Source organism: Hibiscus syriacus, unplaced genomic scaffold (genome assembly GCF_006381635.1).
Source record: "Hibiscus syriacus cultivar Baekdansim isolate YM2019G1 unplaced genomic scaffold, ASM638163v2 tig00112416_pilon, whole genome shotgun sequence".
Taxonomy (NCBI): Eukaryota; Viridiplantae; Streptophyta; class Magnoliopsida; order Malvales; family Malvaceae; genus Hibiscus; species Hibiscus syriacus.
The window spans coordinates 1-13,588 of NW_024063328.1; the positions used below are offsets into that span (position 1 = coordinate 1).

The window sequence follows — 13,588 nt, forward strand, 5'->3', positions numbered from 1 at the left end:
AGAATACAACCAAACACTCTAAGTGTGAAAGGTTTATTTCTTCTTGCTCCAAGCTTCCTCTGGTATTCCGCCATCCAAAGGAACTGAGGGCCCACGGTTGATCAAGTAAGCTGCAGTGTTTATAGCTTCAACCCATAGAAATTTAGGCAATCCGGCATGTATCCTCATACTTCTGGCACGCTCATTCAGAGTTCTGTTCATGTGCTCTGCTACGCCATTCTGCTGCGGTGTTATGGGAACTGTTGTCTCCATCTTGATCCCATTGTTTGCGCAGAAATCTCTGAATCTACTGTCTCTGTATTCTCCCTCCATTGTCAGACCTCAACCGCTTGACTTTCAAACCAGTCTCATTTTCCACCATGGCCTTCCATTTCTGAAGGTATCAAAGACTTCTGATTTCTTCTTCAGAAAATAAACCCACACCTTCCTTGTTGAATCATCGAAGGTGACATAATATAGTGAGCCTGCAAGAGATGGAACTGGGGATGGTCCCCATACATCAGTATGAATCAATTCTAACCTTTCTGCCTTGGGTGTCTTGCCAATCTTTGCAAAACTGACTTTCTTTTGTTTGCCAAAGATGCAATCCTCGCATAGTCCGACATCTACATTCTTTAGATCCGGCAGCTTGCCTTTTGACAAAAGTGTCTTCATCCCTTTCTCGCTCATATGGCCAAGCCTTTGGTGCCATAGGTTTGATTTTCCATCAGCATCTGCTACTGCAATGATATTCTCTAAATTTGAGGTTACATAGAGAGTACCAGTCTTCTACCACGAGCAATGACGAGTGCTCCTTGGTAATCTTCCATTCACAGCCTGAAAAGGTTGTGCTATATCCTTCTCCATCAAGCTGTCCAACAGAAATCAGATTCTTTTGAGGCCAGGAATATGTCTCACTCCTGTCAGATTCCAGGTGGTCTGGTTTGGCAACTTTAGTCGGATGTCTCCTTTTCCGACGATCTTTAAGGTTTCATCATCAGCAAGATGAACCTTCCCAAAATCACCACTGACATAGTTCTCCATGATTTCTTGGTATGGGGTGGAGTGGAAAGATGCCCCTGATCCAAGATCCATGATTCAATCGGACTGTTGACACTTAGAATCATGGCATCACCTGTCTCCTCTGTCACGTTGGCAGATTCCTGTGCGCCGGTATTTTTCTTCGGTGCTCGGCAATCTCTTTGAAGTGACCCTTCTTACCGCAATTATAACAGGTAAAATCTTTATTTCCTGTTCTTGATTTGCCCCTTCTGGATTTTGATCTGCCACGATTTGAATTTCTTTCTGAAGTTCTCCCTCTAGACTCGGTGTGCAAGGCTGAGGAGGTTGATGCTTCACCCGATTCTCTTCGTCGAATTTCTTCACTCAATACCAGATCCCGAACATCGTCGAATTTTAATTTGCTGTTTCCCGACGAACTACTGACTGCTGTAACAGTAGCATTCCAACTGTCTGGTAGAGATGATAAGAGAATTAAAGCTCGAACTTCATCATCGAACTCAATTTCCACTGAACTCAACTGGGTTGTGATTGTGTGAGTTCATTTAGGTGTTGTGCCATCGATGCCCCTTCCGCCATCCGCAAATTGAATAATCGCCTCATCAAATGAACTTTGTTTGAGGCCGATGGCTTCTCATACATACTGGAGAGAGCCGCCATAAGACCCGCCGTGGTCTTTTCCTTTGCTATGTTGAAAGTAACATTGCGGGATAACGTCAGTCGGATAACTCCGAGGGCTTGTCGGTCGAGAAGAGCCCAGTCTTCATTCTTCATGCCCTCTGGTTGCTTTCCTGAGAGAGGTTGATAAAGATTTTTCTGGTACAGAAAATCTTTAATCTGCATCTTCCAAAAGCCAAAGTCCGCACCATCGAACTTTTCAATTTTTACATTCCCTTCGTCTGCAGCCATCGCTTCCACTCGAATCTGGCTTCTTTTGGATCGTTTCTGACAATTCTTGCGAACCACCGTGTATTAGAACACCACTGTCGACAAACTCGTATCGCCGACCGAAATTTCACTATTCACGAAATTCACTATTCACGTGAATAGTAATGAATAGTAACCTCGCAGAAAAATTGACAAAATTCACAACCAAAAGCTCTGATACCATTGTTAGGAAATAAACCGAGTACAAGTAATTCCCTATAACCAGATTAGAAATACGAAATAAAAGCGGAAAATAATACCCGAAAATTGATAACGGAGTTCAGCCAATTGTGCTTACGTCTCCGGGCTGCTGCAGATCTTTTACTAAGAGAGAAAATTTACAGGTGTTTACAAAACACTCACTACTCACAAGAAAACTCTCTAGTATAGGAAGAAAGAAATGTTTTGGGATGATTTTGAAGCTAAATGGGTAAGGGTATTTATAGTAGAAACTTAGGGACTAATCTTTGAAAATACCCTAAAGTGCAATGACTAAAGTGAATTTACCCATTCCTATTTTCAACAAACATCTACCAAAATTTTACCAAACTTTGAAAAACATTTTTCAAAGAAACATTTACCAAACTTTGAAAAAAACATTTTCCAAAGTTGGTTGCCAAACTTTGAAACTTTTAACAGAGGAAGGCTAGAATCATCGAGCCCTAACTGGTATTACGACACACAACGAAGTCTTCTAAATATTGCAGATACTGAGAGTGATCCAAATTACCATATTTATCATGTAATAATATCCCTCCGATCACTTGGAGAATAAATGTTAGGGATATGAAAACAACATTTTCCTCGATAGTCAATTGGAATTCGGACTCCAACCACGTTATCATTACCCGATAACCCTTGATGACGTCAGATGATGGCCATTTTCCTAAATTTGGTAGACTAACTTCTCGGGGTCGTAAATGTTTTGCCTCAACATGGAGGCTTTATGATCCATCCACAGGAACATCGAGTTGGTAAGCGACATATTCTAAAGTAATCGTCCATTCACCACTCGAGAAATGGAACATGTACGTCTCGGGCCTCCAACGTTCGATCAAATCCTCAATCAACGCCGGGTATAGCTTGAAGCCACATAAAAATATGGCTGGAAATAGATCGGATTGATGCAGATATGTCATCATCCATTGATGTGACTCTTTGGTTGTCATCCCCCGCTTACGAATATTCCATTAACCGTCTGGTCAGCGTTAGATCGACGAAACATGGGCGTTATCCAGGCGCAATATATATTCTCGGGTTGCCATTTTTCGCTATTTTCAAAGACCATATGCTTTTTTTTCTGTAATTTTTTCAGATTCAGGATTTGATGAATAACCAAAACCCTAAACCCCTATTTATAGCCTTACATACAACGACTATAAACAATTAATTTTTTCAAATTTATGGTCGAACTCATCACCTCGAGTTGACAAGTTCCAAGTGGCCGTGTTTAACAGTTACCCCGTCTGCCCATTGACCAATTGCTAGAAAACATATAGTATTTTTGAATTTAAAGCAACTCGTCACCTTGACGTGACGAGTTTCACCTAATTTTTTAAATATATATATATATATTTTAATGGACTCATCATCTCGGCATGACAAGTCATTTTTATTACAATAAAATAATGACCCACATGAGGCCCATTTAAAAATAATATCTGATGAGGTGATGAGTTCCGAGTGCACTGTAGAAATTGTCGTATTCTTCAAAATAAAGTCTTGGTAGGCCGAATACCTTAAATAGTTGATCCTCTTGGGGTATTGAGCCAAAAAAACCCAACAAAAAGAGACTGCAAAACCATAGGCATATTTATGTATAATTGGCCAGTACAATTTATGGTTTTTATTTAGCACAATAGGATAAGTAGAAGTTTATTTTGGGATCTACGACATTTTTTATAGTGACACGGAACTCGTTATCTCGAGATGACGAGTTCTAATAAAAAATATTTTTATTCAAACTTTTTGCCTCAATGTGATAAATTTTAATAAAAATTATATTTTATTGGAATTCGTTACCTTGAGATGACGAGTTTGAATGAAAATATTTTTTTATTAAAACTCATAACATCAAGATGACGAGTTCTATAAACACTGTAAAAAATATCGTCGACCTCAAAATAAACTTCTACTTATCCTATTTTCCCAAGTAATTTACCCATTTACCTTATTGAGAAAAAAAAAACTAGAAACATCAATAGCTATGTCAAATCCCATGGATATTTTTTTCTTTTTCATATAAATATAATATTGATTTTATTTAATTAAAATATACATTGAACATAAACAATGAAAATGAAAGTTGAAATCCCTGGTTGCATGGAAGCACCAGGTTTAAGAGCATCCTGAGAGAAGAAAGCAGTGAGCTAGGGATGGATCGAGGGTCAGGTGGAGTCAGTCGTCCCCTGAAAATTTAAATTTATTATATATCTTAAAATTTTTTATGTATTTTTTATTGAAAATTTATTTTCGTCTCTTAAAATTTTATAAATTTAAGTTTAATCCTTTAACTTTAAATCTTGTATCTGTAACTGTATGTAATCCGTGTGTAGGCAAAACTATAGGGATGAATCTAGACGGGGCAAATGAGACAATTGTCTCCTAAAAATTTAAATGATCATATATTTTAAAATTTTCTATGTATTTTTTATTAAAAAATTATTTTCGTCTCTCTTATAATTTTATAACTTTAAGTTCGGACATCAAAATTTTTAAGTTAAGCTGGTATCCTTTACCATAAAATGATGCGTCGATCCCGCGAAGGACAATTTGTAGTTATGTCAGCTATTTTCAGAGAATTGAAGAAACTTTTACAAAGATTAATGATTCAGGTTTTTGGGATCTAAATAAAGTGTTCATGGGATTTTACGCATGATTGGAACACCTCAACACCATGAAGAGTTCATCATACGTAAATTCTTTATTTTTTTTAATGGTTTCATCTCAATGGAAATGGAAAATTTGATCTTAGAAACTAATCCATCAGAAAATAGTTTGTGCCAATCAAATGAAGACAGTAAACCCAGAAAAAAAAAAATCATATCTATCACCCAATGCTGTATTTTCAATTTCATTTCAACCCCAGAACTCGTAATACTATAACATCTTATGAACAACTAAAATCTAATAGTATTAGCACCAAAGCAACTCAACTCCATAACTTTCTTCATATTAACTTCAGATTTATTCATCAACGTACACGCAGCAGCAGCTGAAGAAGAAGAAGAAGAGGAGGAAAGGATCATGGCCTGAGAATAAGCGGCGACATTGTTCTTCGCATGTTGATAAAGTGACCTAATCGAGTAATTCCACCTGCAAATTCCTTGGTCCTTAAGGGCCTCCACCGCTCCTATTGTTGCCGCCACGATCCAGGCTTTCCTTGCTGCTCCACCGCTCATTTTTCAATTCTTCTTTTCTGGGTATTGGATTCTTTGATTTTGAGTCGAGAGGAGAATCGGGTTAGGGTTTGCTTTTATAGGGGGAGAATTTGAGTGGAAAAATCCCAAAATCAGTAGGCGGTTTAAGCCAGATACGTGGAAAGTGAAAAACCAAGGACAAGCAATTGCTTACCTTTCACTGTTTTCGGTTTTCTGGCGACGAAAACAAAGAATCCGACTGCTGTTTTCTGTTTTGGCAAAAAAATAAAATAAAATAAAAAATTAGGTGATATTTTCTTTTTAACCCCTCTATTTTACAAAAATATAAAAGTTAGATCATCCATTTTAATTAATTCAAATGTATTCTTATAATTTATAAAAGTTGACAAGCTAGTCCAATTGTGGCCATTATTCTAATATTATTAAATCACCGATCCAAAATTCAATGGTTTAGCCTTTTATATATACACGAAGAATTAATAAATATCAATAGTATAATACTTTATATCCCATAAATTGGAAAACAAATGAGTAGTTCAAGTTTCCGTTTTTATTAAACATCGATTAGTTTCTTAATTTTTATAAGATACGATGATAAATTCTTTGGGAAATTAAAAGTAAAGAGACTAATTTTAATTTTTGTAAAGTAAAAGGATGGCATTATAAAAATATAAAAGGATGGGATACTTGAGGGATGATTAATATCATCACAACACTTGTTAATAAATACAATATTATTTAGTTACGTGTTGTTCTTAATTTGATTTAATAAAAATAAAATTGATATTTAAAATAAATTCCTAATAATCTTTTATTTTGAGAAAGAAGTGAATCTATTTTCAAGAGTAAAAATTATGATAAAATTGTTTACATTTTAATTTTTTCGAGAATGATGAAACAAACATGTGAGTTTCATATAAGAGTAAAAAGAAAAAAAAATAAATTAAAAATTTTAGAGTCTAATAATAATCAATGGTGATGAACAGTCGCGACCAATGACGATGGTGATGGATAATAGACGATGATAAATGATTTTCATCGAATTTAGATATTGAATTGAATTTTTAAATAAATTCAAACGTGTTTATAATATTATATAGAATAGAGTAGAAATTAGGATAAATTCTGCGTTTAATACTTAAACTATCAGTTTTGGTCCGTTTTAGTACATAAACTTTAATTTTTCAAAATTTTACTTAACTTTTAGTTTTTGTTTCGTTTTAATGTCTCACCATTAAAAGTTTAACGGTTGATTTGCACATGACACCTTTTTGTAGGTAAAATATATAATTCATTACTCAACTATCTTCTCATTCATATTTTGGTCACTAAAGTTTATTTTTTTCAATTTAATTATTAAACTTTCAAATTACTCCTAATTTAATCACTCTAACTTTTAAATTTAATTTTTTATTTTTAATTATATATTAATAAAATAATAAAAGTATCATGTCACAAAAATTATTAATAAAATAAATTAGAATGATTAAAATAGGAGTAATTTGAAAGTTAAATGATTAAATTGAAAATATTTAAACATTATTACTAAAATAGAACGAGAAGATAGTTGAGTAGTGAATAATATAATTTACTCACAAAATAGAAGTTTCTACTAAAATCAAATAAAAATTAGACGTTAAGTATGATTTTAAAAAATTAAAAATTTAACTACTAAAATGGATCAAAACTGATAATTTAAATATTAAACTCATAATTTACCCTATAAATTAAAACAAAAGAGAATGCCCAAAATTAGATTGAATTTCATATGATAACCCCAATCAAATGAGCAAAATGTTATGAAATGGAAAGACTGAATACAGCAATCCAGCTTCTAAAATCTAACAATATTAGGACCCCAAGAGCTCAAATCCAAGACTTTCTTCGTACTCCTCTGGGCTTTCCTCCTCATTTCCTCTCTCAGCTCATTCGAAACAGCACCGGCAACAGCCTTAGAAGAAGAAGAAGAAATCAAAGAAGATCTGAGAATGTTTTTGGCATGTTGATGAAGAGGCCTAATGGTGTAGTTTCACCTGCAAATACCTTGGTCTTTCAATGCCTCCATCGCCCCTATTGTAGCTGCCCCTACCTCCCTTTCCTTCCTCCACAAAATTTTGAATTTAGCCTTTATTAAAGAAACAATGAAGATGAACCCTTCACGTCCTTTTTATGATAGTGCGAAGTACTTCGATGAACCCTTCACAATGGATTTACAGATTACAATTACTTCACAATTAACAATTTGCTCCACCCTTTCTTTTTTTTTTGGGGGTGGGTGGGTGGGTTGAATTTGTTAATTTTTTTCTCCACTATTAACAAAAATCTATCAAGTTTGTGGTACTCGGGATCAAACGAAGTCCATACATTTTCTATGGTCGATTAGCCTATGAGAACATCAATCTCTTAGTTGATCTCATAAAACAGTCTATTCTGAAGGGAGAGAGGTGTACAATTGCATCATTGAGATGCAAGTAATAGAACAGGAATGGCTAATATCAAACTTAAAAGAGCAGGGCGAGATCAGATATAGGAAGGAGCTTAACTGAGGCGAGCTATATCAATTTCATCTGGTAATTTGAAACTGTCAGCTGCGCCGAACTTTCGTTTCGCTTCGTAATCATCGGCAGTTTCTCCTTTGTCGGTACTACTCTTATCCTCGTCGTAGCAAGCGGTCGGTGAAGAGGGATCGGCCACGCTCCGGGAGCGGCACGATGGGGTAGCAAGCATGCTTACTTGACCAAAGTGTGATATTTCCACAACAACTGTGTCATCATCTGCTGGGAGAGGTTGTTTCCATGGTTCTCCATCTATCCTCATAAATGTGTGATTGGCCGCATCCTTTTTAAACTCGAAGCGGACGGCTTTTGCCTGAAATCGCAGGCAGATACATCCGGATCGAATGTAGAATATGAGAAGTAGCAGTTAAAATGGTTTAATAGTTCTTTTCTCATAATGTTGTGAAGAAGCCTCTACCTGTGCTAAACGATACCCATGCCCATTTGGAGCAAGCAAAACTAGCCCGTGCAGAACATTTCTAAATCCGACTATCTCAATTAGGCCATCATCTACAAAAGGAGGAGTCAATCCTCTCTGCAAAACCAAAATTCGCAATCGAAAAGTTTTCGTTAGAAATCAGTTTGTTATGTGTAGGTGAAAAATGAAGTGAGAAATCGAACGAACATCGAGAAATTTCTTCCTAAATGGTGTTCCCCAAGGATTGAATCCACCAGAGAAGCTAGGCAAGTTGAGGCAGACAATAGATCCGATGCTGCATTCGAAAGGAAGTGAAATTACGATGAGAAATCAAAGTATTGTTTATATAATACTTAAAGATGTAATGAGGAAGATGATTTAAACCATCGAGGTATTTTGAGGTCTTCCCATTGGCCTTGTTTCTTCATAACCTTAACCTTTGTTATTTGAGCTATGCTCCTGTATTGAGGTCGAGACATAGCTCAGGAACATAGACATCGAAGTTAAATGCTCAATAACCAGACAATGAACGCACTAAAACAAAGCAATGCATGATGTCATTCAGAAGAAAGACGTTGTAGACATGACAGGAATTTATATTACCAAACATCTACAAGAAGACTCACATTGGAGAAGGACGAAAAAGAGATCCGAAAAGCCATCCTTGAGTACATCCAAGCTTTACATAAGTACCCTGCTTCACCATAAAGAAAGACTTGTAAATTGCAGAAACAATAATGCGTAAAAGGAACTGTACTTGTATAAACTTAACAAAAGATCCTGTAATATAGTATATTGTTAGAAGGCAAGTGCATTTTCAGCAGTAATGCATTAAAGGTCTTGTACTGATATAAACAACCTACGTAAAGCTATATCGGATTATTTCAGATTTAAACAACCTTTAACACAGCCGGACAGATAAATTTACCTGATTAATTAACTGATTTCTGAATTTTTCTGGATGCAGCTTCCTCTCAGAGTGAAATGCATATGAAATTTGAGCATCCAATCCTGACCAGAAAAAATCTTATTGGTGAATCGAAAAGTTACCGCTCCATGATCTCATTATTGCATTCAGAATAAAAGTTACTTTGCCATTTGAGATAATAAACTACTAACAAATCATATGTAAAAGCAAAAGATCTATTAGGCTTAGTTCCACTTCCATGGAAAAATCAGCATTAAGAATCTAAATAAGAAGACAGAGAAACTATAGTTGGTTCAGTTAGGAGCATAACACTCTCTCCCATTAGCACCTTAACTGTAAAAACTGCTTCAAATGATCAATTGCACCGTATATATGGTGTAGAAACCATTACAATATAATTTGACAGTCCAGGCATCCTGTGCTCAATCATGTCAGGGACAAAATTACATGTGGTGGATTATATCAGGTTAACTTGGAAAACTGCAGTGTTTAGACTCATAAGAGCTATGTTGATTCTTGAAGGCACTAACAGATAGGTAATAACAGACTATTCCTATCACCAAGCCTAATCCAAAGAACTATGGTCTCCACTCGTGAGATGCTTGAATGAGTAATACAGAGGTATTTATCTTTGTATTTACACGCCTTAAACAAATAAGAAAATCGTTTTGTTTTAAAAAAAAAGTTGCAAATTGTGAAATTCTTGCACGGATTTATATTTCTTACCCATGCTGAAATAGTTCCAAAATCCTCCACGAAATGTGTGATAACCATCCTGAGAAGAGAGAGCATCCGATTTTTTTCCAGTAAGCATAGAAAGCAATTCTAATTCATATGAAGCAACATAAAAGTGGAACCTAAATGTGTAAATGATTGTTTGAACTCCACATATTAGCAGCTTCTTGCACCTTTGACTTCTAATATAACTATTAGAAGAAGATAACATTTGATTCATCTTGTTCACCTTTCATAATGTCTAGAGAAGTAGGAAGTATATTAGAAGTTATTACTCTACTATTAGCTGTTGTTAAGAATCTGTTACGTTAGACGAAGATTTGCTGAGAATTGATTAGTTTATTATAAACTCGTGTACATAAAGAAATAATAAAAATGTAAAGAGAATAAGCTTCATTCTATTAATCTCAATTTAATATTATGTTTTCTTTATATATGTTGGTCTTATATTCTTACAATTACCAGTTTCATAGATCTCACTTTAAATTCTATGTATAATGATTTTCATGATGGCTTATACATTAGCTTATTTATATCCAGTAAATTGACAACTGAAGGTTAATATTGCTCCGATTGTTTCGTATAAACTGACAACTAGAGCATCGGGGCACATGATGAGATATAAACCTCATTTCAAGCGGCAATTAAGCAAGAAAAAGATGCGTTTGAGGATTGCTTGTTTTAGAATTTCATCATCCACTAAATATCAAAGAAATCGGGGATAGTTCGAAGAAAAAGGAAAACCAACAGATACAGAAGCAGTATCTACAACTGACCCTAAGAAAAACTTCACACCAATTATACTGCAGTCAAAAACACATAAAAAGGGGGAAGAAAAAGGAGTTCCAATAGGATCACAAGAACAGCAAAAAGAACAGAAAAGTGAAACATACCGTATCCAATTTGTCCGTTTGAGAGATGCGATGAAATGCATGCAAAGAATGGGGGAGTTCAAGAGGTCCAATAGGATCACAAGAACCTTCCTTAGGGGACCTCATTCGCATGATAATATGCCAGCTGAAATTTCATCGAATGGATTGTGGCATAAGAATCTAAAGTAAAATTAAAGTTTTCAACACATAAGCAACTGAATTTCTTTTCCATTCTGACATGATAAAACTTAACCAAAGAAAAGGCAAGGAAAAGAAGAAATGCTAGTGAAAATATGACATCATCATTTGAACTCGGTTCAAAAAGAAATAAATCATTTCTTCATCTAAAATAGCGAAAAGTTCTGGCAGACACTAACTTTCTTCATGTTAGGCACACCACATCATATAGTATTTAAGGCTAAAGAGGACAACGAGAGTAGTCTAAAAAAACGGAAAGACTATAAGAGATTAGGGTGTGATCAAAATCATCAGGAAGATGGTTTGGTGGAAAATTTTGATTGGTCAACTACATAGTTTAGGGAGATTGCACAAAACCAAGAATAAAGCTCATAACTAACTGTAGCAGTAATCAAGTTCTGTGAACTACTGCATACCATTGTCAGCAAAAACTATCTCATGCATGTAATAGGAGGTTCAGAGTTTCAGACCTTCCTGAAGCTCAAGAAAAAAAAAAACTACGATTTGCTATCAGGAAGTAAAAGATGTGTAAATAGAAGGCGTGCCCATGTCTATTGTTAGCTATAAAAACAAAGAGACAGCTATTGAATAGTTTATTACCTATCGATTTTCATTTCATTTGCATTCCTTACTTGTTCCAAGAATGAGAACACGGATTGTCTGTCTGTACCCGGATTTTTCCTTCCCTGCAAATTAACCGAACATAAGGTATGAAAATCTAACTCAATTGAACCAATTCTTCCAGTATTGTATGTCAATTGTGGAACAAACATTCGGGAACAATACATACTAGGAATGATCACAAAAAACTATTGCAATCACTTAATATCGTCCATTCTTTTATGATTATTGAAAGACATCTTGGCATCACGGACAACAATTAAGTGAACAAAATTAGCAGCATGAGCGTAACATTTTCAGCTTGAAAAGATTATGCACCGTAAAATTTGTTGGTTTTTATGCCAAAACGGCAACACCGATGGATGAGATGTTGACAAGAACACAGGGACAAAGGCAGAAAAGAAAACCATCATTCTTGTCCATAGAGGAGAGATTCGAACAAGTAGAAACAGTTCGTGATTTACATGTCAAACGGCACCATTAGAATTAAAGGCAACAACACAGAATAAAAAAACGATGTGAACTTCTCATTAATAAAATAAACTAGGTGAGTCAAGTAAGCATCATCCTACCCATCCAAAAGAAAAAGGCAGGTTGTTTCCGGTTCCTAGAGGCACTGTAGCCACTGGAGGTGGATGAGGCAGTTTAAGATCAGATATTACACCTAGAAGCCAACCAGATGTGCCATCGCCACCTGCAACCTAGCAAACAGATTAAGCAATTCAGATGTCAACTGCGTCAGGTACAAAATAGACACGTGCTTATACACATGCATGTATTTATGTATGAATATGTTGTCCATGTAAATTAGTACAGACAGACAAACCTTACAATAAGCATAAATATTTACTTAAAATATAAACTCACAATTATTCTCAAGCTATTCTCTATAGCTGAAGCCAAAACATCCCCCCTTTGCTTAAGTGATCCCAAAGAGGCATAAATTTGGCGTAGCACCTTATCAGGTTTCGTCTCTCCCAAATCAAAAACCTGATTTGCGTTAAGAACAGATCTATATGTAGAAAGAAGATTTCCTCCAAGCTGGCCACCACTTTTGGAGTTGATAAACACTAAGACTGGACAAGAAGGTACCCACGGTGGTCTTTTTATTTTTGACCCGGGAACAAGTATATAATTTGGGATGTAGTATTCACACAAAATATGGTCCAACTTACTATCTCCCCAACATGGCCTCCCAACTGCATGTTATATATGTAAGGAAAGATCGAAATATTCAGATTTCAGAATGCTACTACAAGTAGAGAAATCACTTGCTGAAAATAAATATATATAGATAGCTCAGAAAGATAAACGAATAAAATTAGAAAACAAAGGTACCTAAGCATGTAATTCTTATTGCATTGCACAAAAGATAAATGTCATATCAACTAATTTTGGGAATTTAATCAAACAGGGAGATGCTTCCAGTATGCCCTAATCTAAATAATGGAATGAACACAATCTAAAACCATCCGTCACTCTAACTTAATTGAATTAAATTAAATGGATAATAATTAGGAACAAACAACAGTTAAACCTTGTAGAAAGAAAACTACGAGTATCACTTGCAACGAGTTGTGATCCCAAGGACAATTCAACCAAGCCTTTTACCGGGAAACATGAAATGTTGTTAGTCAATGCCATTCTTCTCAATCATAAAATAGATCTTAAAAGGAAAACTAAAATATGCAACACAAGATAAGTATAAATCACAAAATTAATGCTTAGTTTCTCTTCTTTAATCCTCAGTTTTCTCTCTATCAAACACACTGAATCAGCTGATATAAGTTAAAAAAGAACACATAAATGAGCTGAAAATCTTCAAATTGCACTTGTTTTCTTCATTTTCAGCCAGTTTTCTCCTTTTTTTTCTCATGAGAAAACAATTCAAAGAAATGAAAGAAGAAGAAGGCTCAAAAACGCATTTCTCTTCAGTTTTCGCATGCTTTTCCTCT

The 13,588-nt window shown here is 35.2% G+C and overlaps 1 protein-coding gene across 1 annotated transcript; it reads right to left on the reverse strand.

Moving 5' to 3' along the window:
* Positions 1-7,624: 7,624 nt before the first annotated feature.
* On the reverse strand, positions 7,625-13,277 carry LOC120179462 (diacylglycerol kinase 5-like). Its single transcript, XM_039185051.1, has 12 exons — positions 13,190-13,277; positions 12,501-12,832; positions 12,206-12,334; positions 11,613-11,698; positions 10,836-10,959; positions 9,934-9,982; positions 9,208-9,290; positions 8,906-8,973; positions 8,664-8,738; positions 8,487-8,574; positions 8,280-8,396; positions 7,625-8,174 (listed from the first exon to the last, which is right to left on the reverse strand). Exons 1-12 carry the CDS (start codon positions 13,275-13,277, stop codon positions 7,845-7,847), a joined length of 1,569 nt encoding a protein of 522 aa, XP_039040982.1. The 3' UTR covers positions 7,625-7,844.
* Between the last annotated feature and the right edge of the window lie 311 nt (positions 13,278-13,588).